Source organism: Lissotriton helveticus, chromosome 4_1 (assembly GCF_964261635.1).
Source record: "Lissotriton helveticus chromosome 4_1, aLisHel1.1, whole genome shotgun sequence".
In the NCBI taxonomy this organism is placed as follows: domain Eukaryota; kingdom Metazoa; phylum Chordata; class Amphibia; order Caudata; family Salamandridae; genus Lissotriton; species Lissotriton helveticus.
In genome coordinates, this window is record NC_136063.1 from 136,520,353 (window position 1) to 136,544,635 (window position 24,283).

At 43.6% G+C, this 24,283-nt stretch overlaps 1 protein-coding gene across 1 annotated transcript in view; it reads left to right on the forward strand.

Annotated features, from left to right (window-relative positions):
- KIFC2 (kinesin family member C2) overlaps positions 1 to 24,283 on the forward strand; it is a 209,096-nt gene that overhangs the window by 156,093 nt on the left and 28,720 nt on the right. Inside the window, exons 8-12 of the mRNA XM_078685515.1 lie at positions 1,090 to 1,287; positions 6,980 to 7,153; positions 9,408 to 9,555; positions 10,216 to 10,346; positions 11,677 to 11,788. Of these exons, the coding sequence (XP_078541641.1) occupies positions 1,090 to 1,287; positions 6,980 to 7,153; positions 9,408 to 9,555; positions 10,216 to 10,346; positions 11,677 to 11,788 (763 nt within the window). The remainder of the gene's footprint in view (positions 1 to 1,089; positions 1,288 to 6,979; positions 7,154 to 9,407; positions 9,556 to 10,215; positions 10,347 to 11,676; positions 11,789 to 24,283) is intronic.

Below are 24,283 nucleotides of genomic sequence, written 5' to 3' on the forward strand. Positions count from 1 at the left end.
ATACATTGCATGAAGGGGTGTGTGAAATTCACTTGATTTAATTTTGTGTAATTATCATATATGTCAAAATGATGTGTAATTACACACAATTGCATGAAATCTTAATCCGTCTTTGTTGCAATACTGTAGTGCATTTTTGCTTCAATTTGTGGCACAAGGATGCATTAAATAAAAACACTGCGAAAAGCATCCACCCGTGTTCCAATGCCTTTGTGGTGATAATTTACTACAAATTGCACCATTCCTGATAACGTTTTACTGTGATTAGTGCAAAATTAAGTATAGTGGTAAAATTTCACAAAATTCAACTAATAAAGGTAACAGGAAATTCCCAAATGTATGCATTCTTTATATTTCGCCCAGGCCTACTTGTATATATTTTGTTAATATACAGCGCTGGCCTAGTTTGGAAGCAACAGAGGACTGTGTATCATTCGGGGGAGTTAGGAGGCATCACCTCCCGAGCTTAGAGTAAAGCCATCTAGCAATTTGCCCTTGACGCCCTACTCAAGATTTATAAGATTACTCAAAGTGACGCAGGGTGGCTTTGCATGGTTTCATAAGTCTGATTCAGAGACCTGTGTCAGGCATGTACAACTGTGCATGGTGCAAAGGTGATGCAGAGCTCTCATAAATATCCCCCTAGTGAACAAGAAACAGGTACGCACGACGTGGGCTAAAATTGTAATGACGGAATTTCACGTTATCATCACCTGCGGGAGAAGGGTTGTTCAGAACATTTTGTCATCAAGAGATATTTCCTGCTCGAACCAGGCTCCCACTGGTATTGCACAAGTCCTTTCTATTTGAGATGGAGGCTTCAGTAATAAAATGTATTTTGCCATACCAATCTGAAAGAATAATTTTGCTAAATTGTCATGGAATTGCACAAAATTGTTTGAAACAATTAAACATTTTTGCAAACGCAGAGACACAGCTGTTGTTAAATAACTAATTGGGAGTACATTTAGAAACTTGCACTGAAAATGGCAATATATCTATGAAGATAAACCATTGCTGCGGGCTGCAGGTATGATCCCTCAGGTGCGACCCTCATGGTGTGCTTTGCCTCCTCATTTTGATCCCCAGGAGAACGAAGACCTGAGGTCCAAGGTGCAGCATCTAGAGAGCTCTCTGCAGCAGAAGCTGGAGCAGCTGGTGCGCCTAGAGGCGCAGATCGACACGCTTCAGTGGAGGAAGGAAGATGAGGTGCGCCGGCTGGATGAGAAGATCAGGGGGCTGCAGCTTCACCTGGACGCCGAGCGAGCGCGCCCCGCGGATGTGCAGGTGAGATGGGATGCAGACATTACTCCTCTGCATTGCTCTCTCCGTATTCAAGACATGGCTGCCCTTGAGTAAACAGTTGCATCAGTGTGAGCTGAGGTGTTCCACCTAATTGTGACTGTGTTTGTCTGCGGTCAGTACAACAGTCTCATATTAGAGTCAGCGGTCATTGTTGTAGTGTTCTCCTATGCACAGCATGAATGTAGTGGTTTTCTTCTAGAGTCAGAGGTCACTGCGGTGGTATTCTCTTAATGCCAGACATGGTGTGAAGGTCTTCTTCTTGAGTCAGAAGTCCCTGTGGCATTGTTCTCCTATGGTCAGACATAAGTGTGGAAATCTTCTTCTGGTGTCAGAGGTCAGTGTTGTACTCCTATGGCCAGTCTCACTAAGGTGGTCTTCTTTTGAGGTCAGAGGTAAATGTGGCACCTATGGTCAAAGCAGTACAAAAGGGGGTGGTGATGGACGGAGCATCTGAACCAATCAAACACTTACACCCAGTCAAAAGATCTGGGTTTGATCCATTTTTTTTTTTAAAGAATTTTTATTGCAGCAGGAATATGTGTACAAACTAGTCATCGATGAAGGCAGCATCTCACATTCGTGGTACAAAAGTTCTGATATATAAAACTTAGTCTAACACGGCCATTCAGCTCACATCCCGGAGGTCGAGCGGCAGTATACAGTAGCGCATTATTCGCTAAAACCTGTAAGGGTACTCACATCGAGCTGTTTCTCAGGTAGTGCATATGGCTGCGTTTCTAACCATCCTATTCCCCCCGCACCTGTTCCAGAGAGCATTGAACAATAACAAACAACTTTCTACCCTCCGCCCAGTCCCCCCCCCAAACCCCACCATCCCTTACGCCCCTATCCCCCTATCCTGCCACCCTCCCCCACCCCTCCCCCCTGGTGTGTCAGAGGACCACAAGAGCAAGCCCGATTCCTCCGCGGGCACAGCAGGTCCGAGCCCGACAATCAGTATTGAGCTGTAGGAAAGTGCAGTCAGCACGAGGGGCGCGGAGTGATCCCAGGAAGGATCTGGGCCGATCACCCACTCAAGCCATAGTGTCTAAGGCCCAGGGCTACCTGCAGGGGAGTCCTAGCTGTCAGAGGTCGGCAGCGTGAGTTCCAGTACCAATCGCTCCCAGGCCCGGGCCCGCTCCATAGCAGTATCAGTGCCTGCCCTAAGTGCCAGTTGCAGACGTATCTCTCCCTCACAGCTTGCCCATTTAGTGAGCTCCGCTCGACAACTCTCCACTGTGGGTCCCCTATTTGCCTTCTATTGGGACGTTATGGCTCGCTTCGCTAGCAGCAGACCTAGGTCTAGGAATTTACTAGTGATTTTGTTTTTCGATGTGTGTGGGAACCAGTGTAGGACGCAGTGTGCCATTGTGGGTTGCAAATCCCTCTCAGTGACCTCCCGCAGAGTCTCCACCACCCCTTGCCAAAAGGAGCCCAGTGCCAGGCAGGACCAGAACATGTGCTGGAAATCAGCCACCTCTGCCGGACAGCGTGGGCAGGCCGCTGAGTGTGTCGGGAAGTACCTATGGAGCTTGTCAGGGGTCAGGTACGCTCTGTGTAGGATGTAAAAATGCACCAGCTGAAACCTCGCACTGCGCGTCCCTTTCCAGGCCCGTTCAACTATGCCAGATCACGCCGTCTCAGGGATCTCCGTCGTTAAGTCCGCCTCCCATTTCGCCTTCAGAACTGCTAGTGTGGTCTGAGCCTCCGCAGTCATGCATTTATAGAGGCACGTTATAGCCTTAACCGTCCCCGCGGCCATCACTACGTATTGACAACCCGTGGATAGCGGAGGCTCCACCAGACCCGCCTTCCAGTGTTTACGGATCATCGCAGTCAGTGCCGCATGAAGGAGGAAGTCCCCCCCGGCAGTCCGAAGCGATCCCGCAGGAGGTCGAAGGGCATTAGAGCCCCGCCGTCATAGAGGTCCCAATGGTCGCCAGTCCCTGGTCCTCCCAGTTCTCTAGCCGGTGCCATGAGCCCCCGTGCGGGAGCACCCTGCATAGTTTGAGCGGGATCTCTGGTGCATACGGCACTGCAATGTGGACTCTCCGCAGATATCTATACCAACACTTCCGAACCGTCGCAAATTCCTGAGTAAGATGGAGGTCTCCCATCGGCAGGCCCAGTATGATCCGGGAGATCACCTGCACCGGCCCCACTGGCTCATTAGATCCGCTCCCCTCCCTCGTGGCCCTCGCTGCCCACTGTGTCAACCACTGCAGCTGTGCCGCCAGGTAGTACAGCTCGTAGTCCGGCACCGCTAGCCCCCCCTCAGCTCGAGACCGCAGAAGCGTGGTCAGTGCCACCCTGCGCCTACCCGAGCCCCACAGGAAACCGGTCACCATGGTTTGCAGCCGACGAAAGTAGCTCGCCGGGATCCAGACCGGAAGGGCCCAAAAAAAATAGAGCAGCCGAGGCTTTGATCTGGGTTTGATCCATCCCCGTTCTTTAGCCCACTCAGCCACCCCAGGTCAGACATGGCCATGTGCAAATCAGTCCGACCCTGTGCCTCATGGGAACAGTCCAGCCCGAACTGCCAAGCCATGCCTTCCGTGGACCGGAAACACGCTTCTGAGGACTGGTTTCTGGCATTTCAGCCGTCTTCAGCCTGGCTTGCTTGAATCCAGTGGCAAAGTGAGCAAGGGACTCACGTCTGAGCATACCCTGCCAACTTATGGCGGCCAAAGCGGTACAAAAGGGGGTCAGACACCAGTATCATGGTCTTCTCTTGGAGTCAGAGGTCGCTCTGGTAGTGTTGCCCTAAGGCCAGACACCAGTTTGGTGGTCTAGTCTGGTGTCAGGGTTCACTGTGGTAGGGTTGTCCTGTGGTCAGACATCAGTAAGGTGGTCTTCCCTTAAGTAAAACATCAGCATGATGGTCTTCTCCTGTCAGTGTGTTGTAGTCTTTATTTAGAGTCAGAGGTCCCCCGGCACATGTTGGATCAGATATGGTACACCCAAGTAACAGCGGTACTCTTAGACACCAGCTCCAGCCAGGTGGCCTTATTTATCACCAATACGGCTCAGATGAGCAGAATGTTACACCTTGCAGGCTAGGTGTAACACACTTTTATTTTTTCATCTTCCAACACACAGAAGACAAAAATAGAACGTTAGTACTCTAATATTGGATGGTACCGAGGAAGAGAGACACTTAGTTCTCATGGATGTGCAGGACTGGATTGGGCCACTATTTTAGATAGCAGAAACATGTTGACACTAAACTGAGGCTTGGCTCCATTGTACAGTGTCCAATGCAGTGCTTATAGTAATGCAGTAGGGAGGTACTAGTACAATTTCCATCAAACTCACCTTTCCTTGTGCCATTTTATTCCTCTTAGGTCCCGTACGCCTCACTGTTAGGGGGGCATTTCATTCTCATCTTAAAGAGCTCCAGGGGCAGGCCACCATAGGGACTCTATGGTGAGGTGTGGCCTGATGATGAAGCATGCCATTTGGGTAGATGTGGGCATTTTTCCTTTCCAGAGAACTCCCCTTCTGTCGGGTACCAGCTCCCAGTGTCAGAAGTTCCATTTCTGGTTTTTCAAAGATGGTGTCAGATACCTCTATGTTATACTGTGATTAAGGAAGGATGTTCTTCTGATATTAGGAACTTTACTATAATTTTCTACTATTTTTACGTCCGCACTCGGGCCGTAAATTCCGGCTCGGAGGCGGAGCTTCCGGCTTGGGGGCGGAGCTTGCAGCCCAGAGGTGGAGATTTCATCCATGGCTAAATCCCCACCTCCAAGCCAGAAGCCCCGCCTCCAAGCTGCAAGCTCCGCCTCCAGGCCGGAATTTGCGGCCCGAGTGCGGACGTAAAGTTAGTAGTCTTAAATCAATTCTGTGAATACCGAAAGCAGTACGTTCATTCTGTGAATCCTGAAAGTAGTAAGTTCACTGTGAATCCCGAAAGTAGTAAGTGCATTCTGTGAATACCAAATAGTAGTAAGTTTAGGATTTAGTCTTAAATTCATTCTGTGAATCGGGCCCTGTGTATCTCGAAAGCCTAGCAGGGAACGCTGCAAAACACGAGGAACTTATACTCCATAAACCGAAGATAGCTGCTACCATTGCAGATCTTATGAGAGTGCCCTGGCACTCTTGGACATGTGCTATGCCATTTCGCATGGTGCAAATTTTGTAGATACGATGCCTCGCACCCTTCGGTGTCCACACTCTGCATGCACCACTAAACTCTTTTGCTACAGAAGACGCAAACATCTCAACAGCTCGGAGGGGCAATTCTCCGTGCTTTTCTAGTTTATGCAACTGAGCCTAGTCACGGATCATGACAGTTATTCTTCTACCAACTCTAGAGCTCGATGCGAGGAAGTTATTCTATGCTAGACATCAGTTTTGTAGTTTTCTCCTGGAGTCAGAGGTCAGTGGTGTTGCTTCTGCTATGATCAGAGGGGGTGTAGTAGTCCTATGTAGCCAACTATCAATCTGGTAGATTACTCAGAGGCCAGAGGTATGTTATGTTACCTTATGTCATGTCATGTTATGTTATGATATGTTCTGTTATATTATGTCATGTTATGCTAAGGAATGTTATGTTATTTTATGTTATGCTACTTTATGTTATGTTATCTCCTAGTATGATGTTCTCATCTGGTCAGAAATCAGTGTGGCAGCCTTTTCCAAGGCTCCGAGATCAGCATAATTGTGTTTGCTTCTCAAGTAACCTTTCCATGCACACTATTGTTATCCCCTGATAAAGGTGATCATTTTGGTGGTTCTGTTAATGTCAGAGGTCACTGAAATAATCTCCTTTCATCAGAGGACTTCTTTCTTCCTTTTTCCGGGTATGTTCCTTCAATTAGTCTGCTTGCTGTCACTGACTTGATGTAAACAGTCTTTGTGTTTCGGTGTGTGACGCTAGAGCAGCGGGCCTTCTCCTGCACATGATGGTCTTTAAAAGTCATAGTATATGCTTTAGAGTTGGTCATTCCTTCATGAGCTCAGGATCCAACGTTGGACCTTAAGGGACGCGAGACAGTGAAAGAGTGATGTGAGCTGCAGTAACCTCATTTAACCTAATACCAGAAACCTCATCTTTACCAGACACTGGTGGACTGATAATTCTCAAGTGAAGAATCACACATGTAAATACACGTTTGATACATATTTTTTAAACATCTGACATACACTCAATATACCCAGCAATAGCAACTCAACCAAGTGTGGCTCAATGGTTAGAGCGGCAGACCATGATGCAGAGGTCTAGCCCGGGACCAGGGTTCAATTCCTGCCTCGGCGGGTCTTGGGCTCAATTTCCTCGGACCAGATAATTCTCGCCTCGGTGCCTATTCTAATCATGATTCCCACTCTGCAACTCTGGGCAATAGCTTGCTTAATCTCCACAACGGCCCCCACAACGCTAAGGATGCCTGGCCTCCACCTTGGGGGTGCCCAGGAGTGGGCACCTCACAGGGAAAAGCCAGGAAGGGTTCCACAGCGGTATGCGTACAAGCGCCGGAGAGACCCCATCTGGGGTGATTCGTGCGCTATACAAGTGCTACGACATTTACATATTAGAGTCCTCACATCTGATAGGAGATGTACCTCACACCTGTATGAAGAGTGGTGCCTGGATGTGCTGGGTTGAGCAACAGTAGTGCATGAAGACTATCACCCTTGCTATACATTCTTTATGTTCTCCATATAGTATGTGACCAAAATGGTGGAGGTGGAGTCCCCCGTGACATTGAAGTCGCTGGCTGAAGCCGAGGAGAGGAACCACATCCTGGTGGAGCAGCTCTCCAGCCAAGGAAGCAGATGTCAGCGCTTGGAGGAGCAACTCAAGGGCTCAGAGGGACTGACCTCCAGCCTCCGTCTCAAGGTAGGTGAGGGCGACTACAGACGCGTGTTTGCTATTGCTTGGCGGCTCCCACACCGAGGATGTCAGGCAGCTCTCGACTTGTGCGGATCAATACTTTTGGAAGGGCTGACTCTGATGCCATCTCACCAAAATAGTTGGTGTAGAGGTGACATCATACATCACTTAACCCATACATGGTATCGAAGATGACATCACACGACCTTTGATCATACTGATGGGACATTGTTACATTTCTAAGCCGTTAGTAGTCAAATGTGTGAATTTAAAGGGAATACTGTCTAGCCATCTCTACCCAAAAGCAACCAGGGATAGGTGAAGTTCCAGATCAGAATTTCTGATAGGATAAATGTCAGGCTTTATTCAGTGGTAATTCCAAAGTAGCGGATATTCCCAAACTCACTATAGTGAACTCTTTCCCATAGGAGAGGAAGTGTGTGAGAGTGGAGACCAGATCCCATGTAATATATGCACTGTTCCTGCAACCCCTTCAGGGGGTGCCACAACTCTGGTGTCCACGGAGGAAGAGGTATGGTTACTTTGCCTACCTCACTGAGTGACGGAGCGGGTCATCGATACGCATATGGGTAGGTGCAGTGGTTGATGGTTCTCGTACTGGCTCCTTTGGACCCAAGGAAAATAAAGGCCAGCATTACCTGACTTGAGCTTCATGCTGGTCCTCAGACAAAGTGTTTGTCTATGGTTTCTCTGGGTTTACTAACACTAGGACTGGCCCAGTCCTCATAGTGTGGGTTGAACACCCCTCCCCCAAACAGACATTCACTTGGTTCCTGTAACAGAGAAGTCGATTAAACATGGAAACCTCTTTAGGTGGCATAACACTCATAGGGCGGGTGCTAAGCATAACAGCAAGGGGCTGCACATCTGGAGGAACTGATGTGTTCTTGAACTGCAGCCACTGAGAGACACTGAGAGACACTAGATCTATAATGCTGCAATGTGTGCATAAGGTGCAGTGGAAAAGTGTGCTTTAGTAAAGTAGAGTCTCTGAATAGTGTAACCTATTGTTTAGGGGCATATTTACAAGGGCATTGCTCCACCAGAGCATCTCTTTTTAGGACTCCACGGTGGCGCAATGCACTGCTCCATATTTACAAAATGACTGTAAGCCACTTTGCGTGGCTTAACTCTGCTTTTAAAATATCATAACCTTTCACGCAGGTATTTGTGTGAAAGGGGCGGGCAATGGGTGTTGCTGTGGTGTTCCACCACAACACCCATTGCTTTTCGACACTGCCCCTGATTTACAAGGATGTTTACATTTGAGGCAGTGCCAAAAAAACGAACGCCATTAAAGATCAGGCATTAGAGTGACGTAACGAGGAGAAATACTTTTATTTCTCATAGATTTTGCTCTCTCTATGTGTGCCGCATTATGCAGCACTTATAGAAGGAGCAAATTGCCTTTAGGTGTCCCTTCCAGCACATAAACAATCACCCCTGCAGCACAGACACTCTTGCACCGTGGTGCAAAAGTGTCTGTGTTGGTGATAGGAAGCTTTTTTAGGGCCACTACAAGGGAAAACGCTGGGGTGCGCTGTATTCTTGTGAATATGGCGCATCCCTGCATTATTTAAATCAGGCAGCATGGCGCTGCTAAATTGCTTGCAGTGCTGCATCATTTATTTGTAAATATACCCCTTAGAGTGTAAGCCTTTGTGTTAAAGTAATTCTTCAGTGTGCGCCCCATGCGCCTTGGCACATGTTTGCAATCCCTTGTGGTCTTGACTTCAAATGTGTTATAAGGTGTGACTATTTGTGGGCCTGTTGCATGCAGAGTTGTACACAGCCTTGATGGCCTCTGTTCTCATCCCACATTGGAGTGTGGGCAGGGACAGCAGTGTGCACAGCCTTGCTCAGTGGAGGAGGAGAGTTAAAAGCTCAAGTTGCCCAGACACCCTTTGTCATTTATAAAAAACCAGAACGAAAATAGGTCTTGAGAAAACGTCCAACAATTGCAGATTAGGTAAATATTTTGGGCCTGAATTAGAGTTGGATCCCAATTTATCATTTATGAAGATGAATTTTATCCACCATCCTACTATTACATAGATGAAATTCCCTCTTAAGAATTCTTCTCTGAATACAGTGCCTCCTCTAGAAATGTAAAGCCTGTCCTTACCACCCTAGTCTAAATCAGGCCATAGGATCATCCTTCCCTCGTCTTCCATCCTGGCCATCTTTGATCGACCGCGGCGTGATCCAGCACTGACGCGAGTTCCTTCTTGCTCCCCAGATTTCATCCTACGAGTCAGAGATCCAGAAGCTCAGGGAGGAGCTGCTGCAGGAGATCAGTCACCTGGAGGCGCAGAAGGAGGAGGCGGTCAAGGAGGCATCGGAGTGCTCGGAGCAGCATCTGGACCAGCTGCGGGAGCAGTTCTCAGGTGCGAGTCGGCAAGGGCAGCAGTGGGCAGGTCACGGGCAGCAGCGGGCAGGTCAGGGGCAGCAGCGGGCAGGTCATAGGCATCAGCGGGCAGGTCAGGGGCAGCAGCGGGCAGGTCACGGGCAGCAGTGGGTAGGTCATGGGCAGCAGTGGGCAGGTCATGAGCAGCAGAGTGCAGGTCATGGGCACATTGGCAGGTCCGCATGCGGGAACATGTGTAAGCAAGTGAGAGTAGAACTAAGGAAGGGGAATCGCATAGGTTTGATTTATGGATATAAGAGCGAGAGTGGGAGCGGTGAGTGACAAAGATGCACCTGTTAGAACTGGTAAAGGTGAGAATGGATGGAAGCCAAGAGCTGTGGGCGAGGCTGAGAAGCAGTAGGAGAGGCCAGTGGTGAATGCTCTTGATTCTTAGTAGAACCACCTTGAAGGTGTTAGTATGAGTGACAGGACAGGTACATAGGAGCGAGCTCTAGGACTTGTGAATGGATGTGTGTGAGCTCGGACATTCGTACAGGTCTGGACTGCTCCTGCATGGAGCGGGTGGGACTTTAAGTCTCAGGACGGTGCACAGGTGTGCGGTCGCGCATCCTTGCAGAGATTGACTACGCTGTGAATGAGGGGCTGCTGACCTCTATCCTTTGCCTCTGGTGTCCCCAAGGTGTTCAGCGGCGCTTGTCCACTCTGCAGCCTTTTGTCAAGACCATGAAGACCAACTACAACAGCCTGCGGAGCCAGGTCAAGAACTTCTCCGAGTTCTACGAAGCCGCCATCAAGGAGGCCAGGAAACAGGTGAGGGGCTGTAAGAATGCCTTGTGACCTGGTGTACCCTGTGATGGGCTGAAGCAGACAGACAAGGAGCTAAGGGTCTAGGTGAAGATTGACAAAAATATCTAATCCTCAGCAAAGATCCTGGAAGTTTTCTAGGCTAGTTAGTGCTTACCAAAGAACCCATAAGCCTGCTCTGGTTCCGACCTTCAGCTATTGTATCCTTATATTGTCTAAATACTCAGGGGCAGATTTATGTCGGACTTGCGGTACTTTTGCGCCACCGTTGCGTCACTTCTGTGATGCAGCGGCGGCGTAAACCCTGCACCACGTTGCGACATACTTACATCGTGACGCATCTATGGAGATGCGTCATGGTGTAAGGCCCTGCGCCACATGAAACCTGCGTCAGGTTTCATGTGGGCGTTTCCACGCAGGAGGGGGCGTTCCGTCGCAGGAACGCCCCTGAAAAGTGACTCAGTGAAATATATGAGATTTCACGGAGTCACTTTCCCAACGCTGATGCGTCAAAACCCTGCGCCTGCTTGAAGCAGGAGTAAGGCTTGACGCACCACGTTAGAGATAGGGCAAGTTGGAATAGTGCTGGAGTTGCGTGCCGCATGCAACACAACTTCAGCACTGCGCCAACTTCATGCCCTAGATGCGACACGCATCTGTTTATTCCTGCGCCATGGTGCGCCGCATTGTAAATGCGGCGCAGGGATAAACTTGAGTGCCGTATCTTTCCTGATGCATCTCTGCCGATTTGCAGAGATGTGTCAGGCAACATAAATCTGCCCCTGAGTACCATTGAAGCTTTGAGTTACATTAATGTATATATGGGTATTTGTAAAGCACTGATCGAGCAGTATCTGAGGGTGGCGGCGAGGGTACAGTATAGTTTACATGAGGGAGAATGCTCCTGGGTGGTGCTCACCGTTTCCAAATATCATTTTCTCTTAGGAGGTGAGTTTCAGATCTTCTGAATTGCAGGAGGTCTGGAGCAGTTTTCTTCCAGATTCTGAAGGATGTAGATGGAGTAGACGTGTCTTTTGACTTTCTCTTTCTTGCAGTGTTTTAGTTCTCGTTTGTCGATGTTCTATCGTGTCGTATGATGCTCTCTGTACGAGATGTTTCTTTTCTCAATCACATGAGCAGGTTTCCCGGTGGCCTTGTGTGTGATGCAGCTAATGCTGAGAATAATGTGGCTTTCCGGGGAGCCGGTGTATTTCCTTCAAGCAGGGTTGACTTGACTGACCCTGTTCATAGCAGCGCAAGCTGCTCATGCTGGGGTTCCTTCATAGTTCACACTCCACATTCAACTTATAACATCTTGAAATTGATCTTTTTTCAGATCTGCTCAGCGGTGACAGAAGTATCACATGCGAATAAGGACCTGCTGCAAAAATACCAGCGGGAAGTGCTCCTAAGGAAGAAATACCATGACCAGCTGGTGGAACTGAAAGGTGAGATGACGTTTTGTCTTTATACTATGTGGTAACATAGCATACCACAATATACCACAATATAACATAACATAACTCAAAACAACACAACATAACATAAGATACCATAGCAAAACATGATATAAGATGAAATAACATGACATGATATAATATGCCATGACGTGATATGACATGATATAATATAATATAATATAATATAATATAATATAATATAATATAATATAATATAATATAATATAATATGATATGATATGATATAATATAATATAATATAATGTAATATAATATAATATGATGTAATATAATATAATACTTGATATGATATAATATAATATAATATAATATATATTAAAATATACCTTCAGAGGCTTGTTTTTCTAATACTGCCATCTGCTTTGGCAGAACCAAGTGCAGCCCTTCGGTAACCCTGGATTGACCTGTCTTGCTCTCCGTCACTGTGGCCCCAGCAGATGAGCTGGTGTAAAAGGGCAAGATTTATGGAGTGTTTTTAAGTCCAGTCATGGTCCACTAGGTTGAAAAAATGGCCTCTACACTTACCCTTTCAAGCGGCTCCTCTTGCAGTGCCAGAGTGACAGAGTTCGTGATAGGTCACTCCAAACATGGACATCATGTACCATGCATTGCACCCTTAAAAGATGTCAAACAAGACACTAATGGCTTCATTAGGAGTCCGGTGCCAAAGGCAAATGATTGCACGAATGGTGATTGCAAGTCGGGCGCTAATTGACCTTTTGTTGAGGCCCTTTTATTTCATATTCTCATCATCAATGTAGGACGTCGGCTCCCTATGTGGTGCACTAAAATAAAGCCCACCGTGCAGAAGCCCAGTGAGACCCAGATTGGTTTACAGAGGCAAAAGTAGATAATAATAACACTCTTTTTGCAGTAGTGTGGGTGAGCAGTTAGGCTTAACAGGGAGTAGTGCTAAGAATTTGTTGTACTCACAGAGGCAATAAATGAGACACACACCCAAGAATAAATCTGAGACCAATTTATAAAACTAACACAGATTTTAATGTAATTTTTCAGACCAAGAACTTTGTTCTACAGTAAGTGCTATTTAAGTTATGAATTTTTCACGTTCCTAAAAGGAATTACTTTTGTACACAATTGCTTTCCATTGAAGTCAATAGGAGAAAAGAGAAAAATGCATATAAAGTCACACAGTTGGATTTCAAGGTTCACCTTCAGAATTTAAGTAGGTAGCAAGGCCAGGCCCAATGTTCCACCAGCAGATTATCGGGAGCGTCCTAGATTCCTCCGGCTGCACGGTGCTGAGGTTGTTGGTAACTGGTGAGCTACAAAGGAGGGGCCACTTGAAAACACACTACACAAAGGGACTTAAAGGTATGTCTGAGGGCTCCTACTGAAAGTGCACTAAATGCAGCCCCCTGGAGGGGAGAAAGGAACCGCCCAGACATCCCCATGCAGTCATTCACTGCACCAGTCTGCAGAGGATGTCTCTCCCCTTTTTAAAGTGCAAGCAGTTTGCCGCCTGCACTGTGAAACACAGAGCAGATTTAAAACAGCTACTCCGTATTTCACTAAGATGCGCTGCCCCGAGAGCAGCGCGAGTTCATGGCTGCACTGGGGCAGCGCATGCTTTCTAATACGGTGCGCAGTCCCTGTTTGCACCAGGCATACCCTTTGAAAGGAGTTCCATGTGGCAAATATGGAAAGTACGTCATATTCATAATACAGCTTCTTTTTTACATATGCCTTGAAGGTCTGACGTTGTGGTGGCGATAGGGGCTTAGCCTTATTTACTTGGCAGTGTTAAGCCACTTAACGTGGCTTAAGCCTGCCTTGTACAAAAGGCCCCCTTTCGAACTATGGTTAGCGTGAAAGCGGTGGGCAGTGGGTGTTGTGGTGAGCTTGCCCCCTATGTACAAGGGCAGCGTACATAGGAGGCAGGGCCAAAATTAGGACCAGGTAAAACTTGGTCTTAAGTTGGCAAACGAGGAGAAATGCATTAATTCTCCTCGTTTTTGCTTTTTCCCTGTGTGCTGCCTTGTGCAGCACACAGGGGAAAAGCAAAATGCCATGGTTTGTGTATGTACATGAAGGTCCTCCTTCCTGTACATAAACAATCTAAAAAAATGCCATTTTGTGACTTTCATGTGTGCTGCATTGAGCAGCACACATGTCAGTGACAGAATGGCAGTTCAGAATTGTGTGTGTTCAGGAAGGGACACCTTCCTACACATAAACAATCCTCCCCTGCATGCAGACACTCTTGCGCTATGGTGCAAGGGTGCCTGCTTTGGCACTACACTGCTAAGTGTCGCACCTTCGCAGGGGGAAACGTAAGGCTGCACCATATTTTTGTAAATATGGTGCAGCCTTGCATTCCAGAAGTGGTGAGAGAGGCGTTAAGCCATGACGGCTAACGTGTCACTCTGCCACTTCCTTGTACATATCCCCCCAAGTTTGGAAAAAAGGGGATAATGGACCAATACTTCAATCAAAATACTTTATTTCGGCCACCAGGACCATAAAATTACTTATACAATACATAAAAAGTGTGATAAATAAACAACGTTAAGATGCAATACAGTACAATGTATAATAAAATATCTCTGATTTTTATTTAAAAATATTGGTATAAAAATGAATAAAACCTTAATAATACATCTGAATACAAAACACAATAAAAAGGGAGTGGCACCTGAGTTAAGAAGGGGATAAAAGCCTTCTGAGCAGCTGCCACATGGCTCCAAGAACTTGGCAACAGTTATAGCAAAGAATAAACTGCAATCTTCCCTCAAGATGCAGGAGTGCGGCTAGCTGACTACGCTGGCATAAACGACTGCAAGTAGGGGCAAACCAGTACTTGCGGGGACATGCGCAGGTGGGATAGACAAAAAAGACATGCAACACACTCTCAGACATAATGAAGGATAGAGGGCATATATCGCTAGCCCCTTCAGTTCAGAGCTTTGTGAAAGCTCTCAACGGAAGAGTACTTGCTCTGAATTGAAAGAACAGCTTTCTGTGGCTGGGAGAAGTCACTTGGTCCCAATATGAGTCGTAGTCAATCTGATCCTTATAGTAAAGAAATTCTCGGGATAATCTAGGAAGATCAGATCTTCTCAAAACTTTGGCCACAATTGCTGACCAATAAAGCTTTTTCAGTTCAAAATGATTTTATTGAAGTTTGGCAGAGAAAAAACACAAAAATACATACAGAAAAAGTACAAGTTATATCATTAAATTACACGCAAGTGAATAAGAACAATCCTAAATAAGCAGGCATAAAAAAGTACAACGCAAAATACAATCGTCAACCAAAGGATAACCAAAAACAGGAAGGAAAGGAAGGAAGGGAGGGAAGAAGGGATAGGGGGAAATATACATTTTATAGCATAATAAATTAAATAAATAGAGTTACTAATAATAAGCTAAAAAAGAGTATAATAATTAATAAATAAAATAGTAACAGTGAAAAAAACATGAATCATAACTTTAAATATGAATCAATAGGAGACCAAAAAGATTGAAAATGCATAGAATTATGATGAACACCTTGTAAAGATAATTGAGCACCTCTTCTTGTAAAGATAATCCAAGTCCAACAAGCATGAACTGAAAGAGAAGTGGCATCCTTCCAACAAAAACTAATTGATTTTAACGCAGCCGAAACCAAAACATTAAATAACTTTGCTTTAGCATCATCAAGAGGATGAATCAAAACAACTGATTTACAAATTAACAATTCATAAGAAAGCAGATCAGAAATAGACAACATTTTCAATATTACATTCCAAACTTCAGACCAAAATGTCATAATAATGGGACAATCAAATAACATGTGACATAAAGATCAAGGATTTAAATTACAATGCCGACATAGGTTGGATGGCAATAATTTAGCTTGAAATAAACGTAGTGGAGTCCATAAAGAATTAAACATAATGTAAGCATTGGTTTGATAAAGTGAAACTGGTAACCATCCAGAAATATTATTGGTCCAAATTAATGACCATGAGTCAGTTGACAGGGAAGTGGAAAGTTCATTATTCCAAAAAGTAGAAATTATATCAACGTTGGAGCCTAATGAAAAGGTAAGTTTTTTATAAAATACAGAAACTGCTTTAGAAGATACAGAAACAGTATTGAGGTAAATTAAAAAATCAGCGGAGGATATAGATGGGATACCAGTTGGGAAGGAATCTAAAATGGAATTACATAAACATTGATATTTCAACAAATCAGACTTTGGTAAATTGAATTTTAATTGGAGTTGAGCAAATGAAATAAATGCACCATCTAAGAAGACATCCTTAAGATAGAAAATGCCCTTGTCAATCCATGAAGACCAAAAAGAGACATTTCTATTTAATTTTATTAAAGCGCTATGCCATAATGACAAATGCACCGTATAAAGTAAAGGAGAAGCAAAATTAGAGTCCAAATCATTAAAAATCAATCTTGATGATTTGATTATGGACGAGGAATGTACAACCATAGAGGTGTGAGACATAGTTAACAAGGAGGGCAATGGAAAAGGCTTTGCAAGGGAGTTTTCAATATGAAACCAGATAGGAGGATTAATAATAGGTGAAATATTAAACCACAACGAGCTCTGTTTTAAGATGAAAGCCTTATGGTATAGATAACAATCCGGTAGGGCAAAACCAACTTGGCTTTTAGGAATCTTTAATTTTTTATAAGCAATCCGAGGAGGTTTATTATTCCAAAGAAATTTAGACAAAAGTTTATCAATATCTTTATAAAATTTGAGTGGGAATTGAGTGGGTATCATTGCGAGAAAATAAAATATTTTCGGGGCAATATTCATTTTTATAGATTCCATTCTCCCCCACCAGGAAAGATGAAGGGAAGACAATTTGGAAGTTTTCTGTTTAACATAATCGAGTATAAAATCACAATTGAATTTCAAGGTAGCATGCAAGGATGATGAAAATAATATACCAAGATATTTCAACTTGCATTTTTGCCACACAGTATCAGGTGAAGGTAACATATCAGGAGTGCAAAGCATATTTAAAGGGAAAAATTCAGTTTTACTAACATTCAATTTATATCCTGATACAGCTGAATATTTGGAAATAATATCAAGCAAAAATGGTACAGACGAAATGGGGTTACTAATAAATAATAACACATCATCAGCATATGGTAAAGTTTTAACAGTAACATCTTTGATGGTGATACCCTGGATATCCTCACACTTACGAATAGAATTAAGAAAAGGTTCTATTCCCAATAAAAATAAAAGAGGGGAGAGGGGACATCCCTGACGCGTACCTCTAAAAAGGGAAAATTGGTTAGAAATTTGACCGTTAATAAACAATCGAGCAGTGGAGGCATAATATAAAGCCGAAACCATACGAATAAAGGAGGGTCCAAAATTAAAGGATAATAACGTTTTAAATAAAAACTGCCAATGGATTTTATCAAAGGCCTTTTCAGCATCTAAAGCCATAACACCAGCAGGTACACGGAGTGTGGAGCTTTGTTCAATGACATGCAAAAACGTTCTAGTATTGTTAGCAGAGTACCTATTTTTCATAAAACCAGATTGATCAGGGTGAATAATAGAATGGAGGACAGGAGCTAATCTAGAGGCAAGGATTTTAGCATATAATTTACAGTCTTGATTAATCAAAGAAATGGGACGGTAATTAGAGACAAGGGTGGGGTCTTTATCAGGTTTGGGAAGTACAACAATTAAGGCTTCTGAAAAAGAGCCTGAAATGGTACCTGAGGAACTAAAGTGAGAAAAAATCTGGTACAAATGAGGTAATAGATTAGATTGAAATTCTTTATAAAATTCAGCAGGGATGCCGTCGGGGCCAGGAGATTTATTTTTTGGGATTGATTTGATGGCATTCAAGATTTCATCAGAAGTAATTGGTGAATCTAACCCAAGTCTGTCAGAAGGAGAAATATGAGGTAAATTATAAGTATTTAAAAAGGCATCAATTGTAGAATCATCACAAACATCTGGTTTATTATATAAGGAGGAGTAAAAATTTAGAAATTCTTGAACAATATCATTATGGGAAAGTGCAATTTTACCTTGAGGGCTTTGAATGGAGGTAATCTGCGTTTTATCCCTTTTAATACGCAAGTAATTGGCGAGGAGTTTGCCAGACCTATTGGAATTAAAGCGAAATCTAGCATTGGATTTAGAGAGCTGGATCCCAGCCCTAGTACTAAGGATAGCATTAAATTCATATCTAAGTGTTTGTAATTTAATTTTATATTGAGGATCATTGGAAGTAATAAATAAACGTTCAAATTTGGCTATTTGTTTCTCTAGAAGTTTGATGTCAGAATTACATTTCTTATTCTCATGTGCCATAATAGAAATTGTGGAACCTCTAATATAAGCTTTAAACGCATCCCACCGATTAATAATAGAGGTAGAGTCTTCCGGATTGAATATAAAATAATCCTGAATCGCTTGTAACAATTTGGGTTTGTGAGTGTCATTGAGGACAATGTCAGTATTCATACGCCATCTGGATTGTTTAGCAAAAGAGGACGAGACATTCAAAACAAAAGAAATCATGGCATGGTCTGATATATCAATAGTACCAATGGTAGGATTATTTGCAGATTGAATAAGAGAGGGGGAAAGTAAAAAATAATCAATTCTGGAATGAAAAATATGAGGGTTGGAGAAAAAAGAAAAATCTTTACCAGTGGGATAGTGAAGTCTCCAAATGTCAGCTAACTTGGTGGTATGAAGAAAAGTTTTAAAGGCATGGAAAATCTTGGATGGCCGAAATCTAGAGGTAGATAATCTATCTAGTAAGGGATCAGCAATAACATTAAAATCCCCCCCAACAATCAAAGAAACTTTTCCCAACTTTAAGACTTCGGTAGTAACTGTAGCCCAAAACACAGGATCATCTGCTGTAGGGCCGTAAATATTAAACAAAAAGAAAATAGAGTCATGAATTTTGATTTTAACTATAATGTATCTCCCTTCAGAAATCTTAGTAAGAATTTGACAATGCAATCTCTTAGCAAAGAAAATAGCGACCCCATTTTTCTTACCTTTAGCAGGTGAGGAGACAATAGAGTCTACCCATTTTTTATTAATGTATTGTAAGACCTTATCTTCAACATGCGTTTCTTGAACAAAACAAATATCAGCTTTACAACTTCCTAGATAATCTAGAATTTTTGTACGCTTTATTGGATGTCTTAAACCCTTTACATTACGAGAAACAACTTTAATATTATGACTATTAGCCATTAAGATTTAGAAGGAAGGAAAGAAAAGAATCAGAACAAGAAGAAGGAAGGAATAGCCAAGTTAAAGGAGTAACTCTATGTGGAAAATATGAAAGGAAGAAACAAAAAAGAGAGAAGAATGAACAAACCACAAACATGAATAGATACAAGGAAACGCACACCCGTTCCACAAGCATGGCCAGTAACCGTTGAAGCCCATGAATAAAGATTATGCAAAGATGTGACAAGTGAAGTCAGACGAGACCAACTCAAGTATTAGGATCCTGAGTATCCATGGATGGAGGAGCTTGCTGTTCAAGGAAAAGCCGAAGATCTTCTGGACGTTGAAAAGACTTGGAGACATTGTCTTTCCACACACGCATTGTAGAAGGATAAAAAAGACCATATTTAAAACCAAGGCTCCTCAGCTGCGGACGAAGGGAAGAAAACTCTCTACGAATAGCCACAGTTTCTTTAGCAAAATCCTGGTGAATAAAGATTTTGGTTCCATTCACCAACAATGATGGAATTTCTCTCACAGCTTTTCGAATGAGAACCAAATGATGATGACGCAGTAGCTTGAATATCATTTGCCTGGGTTTGGTATGTCTAGGATTCCGATGTGACGGAACTCTATGGGCTTTGTCAATCTCAAATTTTTCTGAGAATTTGATATTCAGAAGACCAGGCAGAAGAGATTCTAGATATAGTCGACAATTTGTCCCTTCAACATCTTCAGGCAAATTAAAAATACGAAGATTATATTGCCTATTGCGATTTTCCATGTCCAGCAGTTGAGTATGCATTGGAACAATTTTGGCCATTAAAGGTGTGAAAGCGTCCAGCCTATTTTTGTTATCCTGAATTTTAATGACATTATTGGAAACCTTCATTGAAATAGAAGCCATGTCTTTGCGGACATTTTTGATTTCTGAGGCAATAGTGTCAGTATTCAGACGCAATGCTTTAAGCTCCTCCAAAATTAGCGCAAGAGAAGGTTCTGAGGATTCAACCACCTTAGATTTGGTTGGAGGAGGAGAAACCTGCTGCTTCCTTTAATTAGTAGTTGAATTTTTGGAATCCATTCTGAGGTGAAAAAATAGTCAATAATACGTAGGAATAATAAAATGAAGAAAAACCACCTCAAAATGTGAGAGAAATGACGTAAATAGTGACAAAAACACAAAAAATCTCTTCAAAACTACAGGTGCAGCAGCTAAATTGGACTGTAGGCGTGGCTAGGCCCAAGCCAGGCTCTGTCATAGATATTACTCCGCCCCCAGGCACTCAAAGCCGGTAGTACCTGCAAGTGAAGCTGGGAGCAGGAACCATGGAGCCAGAAAAAGCACTTCCGCTGAAGGAATTCGTCCAGAAAACACTCCACAGGTAGGGAATGGTATATAGAGGCAAGCGCCGCTGTTTTCGCTGACTTTTTGACACGAAAATCGTCGTCAAAAGGAAATTAAGGGCCGTAGTATTCACGGAGCTCCAGTGGTGGCGGCCATCTTGGTTGACGCGCTCGCGCGCCTCTAATAAAGCTTTTTCAAGGCAAGTTTTGATGGAAAAGAAGTGGTGGCTAGATGAATCCAAAGCTCAGGAGCCCCAAAAAAGTGCACTAACTCTTTAATGTGCAAATGCCACTGAATTTTAACAGAATGGCCTGAGATAATGACATCCTGGAGGGCAGAACTGTACTGTACGAGTTGTGGAGTAGACCATAACCGCCTCCAATATAACAGTGGACAGAATATCACTTTGTAAAGTAGGCTTCTTACACCCAAGTATGAAAGAAGTGGGGAGAAATGCCAATTTATGTTAGAATTTGTTTTTGGTGGTGGTAAATGCATCAAGATTTGCATGCCCCCGTAATTCCACCCCATAAAGTGCTGACCTCAACGCCCATGACTCATATAAAAGAAGAGCAGGCCTCATAGTTTTAGTAAAGGAGGCTTTGTACACTTTATGGACTGATCCGGTTAGTTGCTTAAGTTTTAAGGCAGTTTACGTCAAATGCACCCCCCCGAACCCCCAAAAGTTCTAGGCCCTTTCAAACAGTTTATGGGGGTTACATGTCATTAACTTAGTTTTGGTCATATTGATCTTCAGACGCCTAGCGACGCAGAACTCCTCAAAATGCATCAAGAGTTTCTGAAGGCCGCTCAGGGTCTTGGAGACCAAGAGGATATCATCTGCGAATAGTAGTAATGGGGTTTTGACTTTGGCCAAAGAGGGTGCATCTGCATCAACATGAATTAAAAGGACAACATTATCATTTATATATAACGAAAAGAGGATGGGGGCTAGGGCGCAGCTCTGTCTTACGCCTCTCTGAACTGTGATTTTGTCCGTCAAGTGTTCTCCATCTTACACGTGCAAAGTTATCCTCGTGGAGACGGGCTACCAATGCCAGTAAATGCAAAGGTATTTTCATGGCTCCAAAAGTCTGCAACGTGCCTCTAGATCAAAGTCCGAGTATAAATCAACAAAGGCTACATATAATTTAGCCTTGTTGATTACAACAGTACGCCAATAGATCAGTAAGAAACGAAAAGCCTGATCTAATGTGGATATTTTTCAATGGAATTCTGCCTGAAAGGGGCTAAGAACAGACATATCGGAGAACCAATCCTGGATCTTCTTAAGAACACATCAGCAGAATTTATTTTTGAATGCAATCAATGAGACTTATTGGCCTGTAATTGCTTGTGGCAGACCAATCCCCTTTCTTGTGAACAGGGATCACAGGTGCACCTTTCCTGGATTCTGTTTGTCCCATAGAAAGACATCAGCCGGAACTCCGTCCAATAAAAAAGAAATTGAACAGTCGAGTTGGGATGAGAGGTTTAAACAGTTGTGGCTATTTTTCTCACTGAAAATTAGGTTATAAGGGCACTTGATTGCCATGAATAGGTATAGAAATGGGTCTTATTGAAAGGTAGCTGGGAATCGGTTTAATTACAAAACAGTACAATGCACACGTGGCCATGTCCTAAAGCTCAGTGACTGGCTTATCAGTGGGGATGTGAGTTCCTTGTCTCCTCTGTGCCAGATCCCAGCTAAATAACCAATTGCGGGTTAGGAATTGCCCCAAAGAACCAATGGATGCATAGCCTCCTGCGTGCTACGTCATAGATGACGGTGAACCATTAGGGGCACAGGGTATGGGTTGATGCTTGGTCTTTTTCCAAAATTGGACCGTGGAATATGCACTGAATCCCTAGAGTGAAACCAGCATGTTGGGTTTAGGATGGATTATGAAGTCATTGAAGATACAGGATTCATCTATTTGTAATTTTACATGAAGATCTTAGCCAAAGCAATGCAAATGTCATGTGATTTGGTAGATACCCCACTCCATTCATTTGGCACAGTGAAAGGTGGTTCTTCCCTATTCACTCTTATCTAAGGTCGGATGTCTAATTCCTGTGGAGGAGCAGACTGAGGTAGAGTCTGTGCTCCATGAGTGAGATGCGACACAGAACGTTTACTGATGATGCCACGAGACACAGTCTACAATCACAGAGTGATATGTGACACAGAACGTTTACTTATGATGCCACAAGGTACAGTCTGCACTCACAGAATGAAACGCAACACTGAATGTTTCACTTATGATGCTGTAAAGTACACTTTACACCCACAGAGCGAGATGTGACACTGACTGTTTTGCTTATGATGCTGTGAGAGCGAGGTGTGACACAGACCGCTTCACTTATGCTACAGAGTGAGGTGTGACACAGACTATTTCACTTATGATGCCACAGAGCGAGATACGTCACAGAATGGTCCCCTTATGAAGCCACAGAGCATAATGTGACACCGAATTTTCCACTTATGATATCACAAGCTAGAGTATTTTCTTACAGAGCCAGATGTGACAGTGCATTTCACTGATGTTGCTGCTAGATAGTCTAGACTTGCAGAGTGAGATGTGAACAATTGGTCACACTTATGGTGCCATCACCCACATATCCATGTGCAATGTGCAATGTGGTGGTAGTGCTATCCCTGTCAGGTGTGGTGGTCGTGCTATCCATGTGAGGTGTGGTGGTAGTGGTAGTGCTATCTATGTGAGGTATGGTGGTAGTACTATCCGTGTGAGTTATAGTGGTAGTACTATCCAGGTGAGGTATGGTGATAGTGCTATTCATGTGCGTTTATGGAGGTAGTGCTATCCATGTGATGTGGTGGTAGTGCTATCCATGTGTGTTGTAGTGGTAGTACTATCCATGTGAGGTGTGGTGGTAGTGATAGTGCTATCTATGTGAGGTATGGTGGTAGTGCTATCCATGTGTGTTTTAGTCATAGTACTATCCATGTGAGGTGTGGTGGTAGTGATAGTGCTATCCATGTGAGGTATGGTGGTAGTGCTATCTGTGTGAGGTGTGGTGGTAGTGCTATCCATGTGAGGTATGGTGGTAGTGCTATCCGTGTGAGTTATAGTGGTAGTACTATCCAGGTGAGGTATGGTGATAGTGCTATTCATGTGTGTTTATGGAGGTAGTGCTATCTGTGTGAGGTGTAGTGGTAGTGCTATCCATGTGAGGTGTGGTGGTAGTGGTAGTGCTATCCATGTGAGGTGTGGTGGTAGTGCTATCCATGTGTGTTGTAGTGGTTGTAATTTCCATGTGAGGTGTGGTGGTAGTGATAGTGCAATCCATGTGATGTATGGTGGTAGTGCTATCTGTGTGAGGTGTGGCGGTAGTGCTATCCATGTGAGGTGTGGGGGTAGTGCTCTCCATCTCTCCATGTTAGCTATATTGAAAGTCACCACTTACATATAAAGAGAAAGAAGAAAAGACTCGTAGAAAATAGAAAATGTATAAACCAGAAAGTGAATTTTTTTTAGAACTTTTGTCTTAGGAAAACCTACAGGGGTTTCTTAATAACAATTTCTAGTAAAAAAAAATGTGTATGTCTATTGATTTTTGTTTCACGTGTCAATTCAGTCCTTTTAAGATTGGGTAATGAATGTAGTAGTATGCATGATGGAATGAATGGTATGAATTTATGATGAATTTATGGGGTTCTTTCTTTGTCCAACTATGTATCACTTAGATTGACTTATAGAAAGTGTTGCTTAATTTCCTGTATGCAAATAAATTGATATGTATTTATAAGAAAAACAGAACAAATAAAAAAATGAAAAATAAAAATATGTTTGAATAAATTAAATGTCTTTTTCATATATATATAGCATCCTTTGTGAAATATGCTGTGAAATAATCACTGGAAAAATATATAGGTCTGACTAGAGGTACT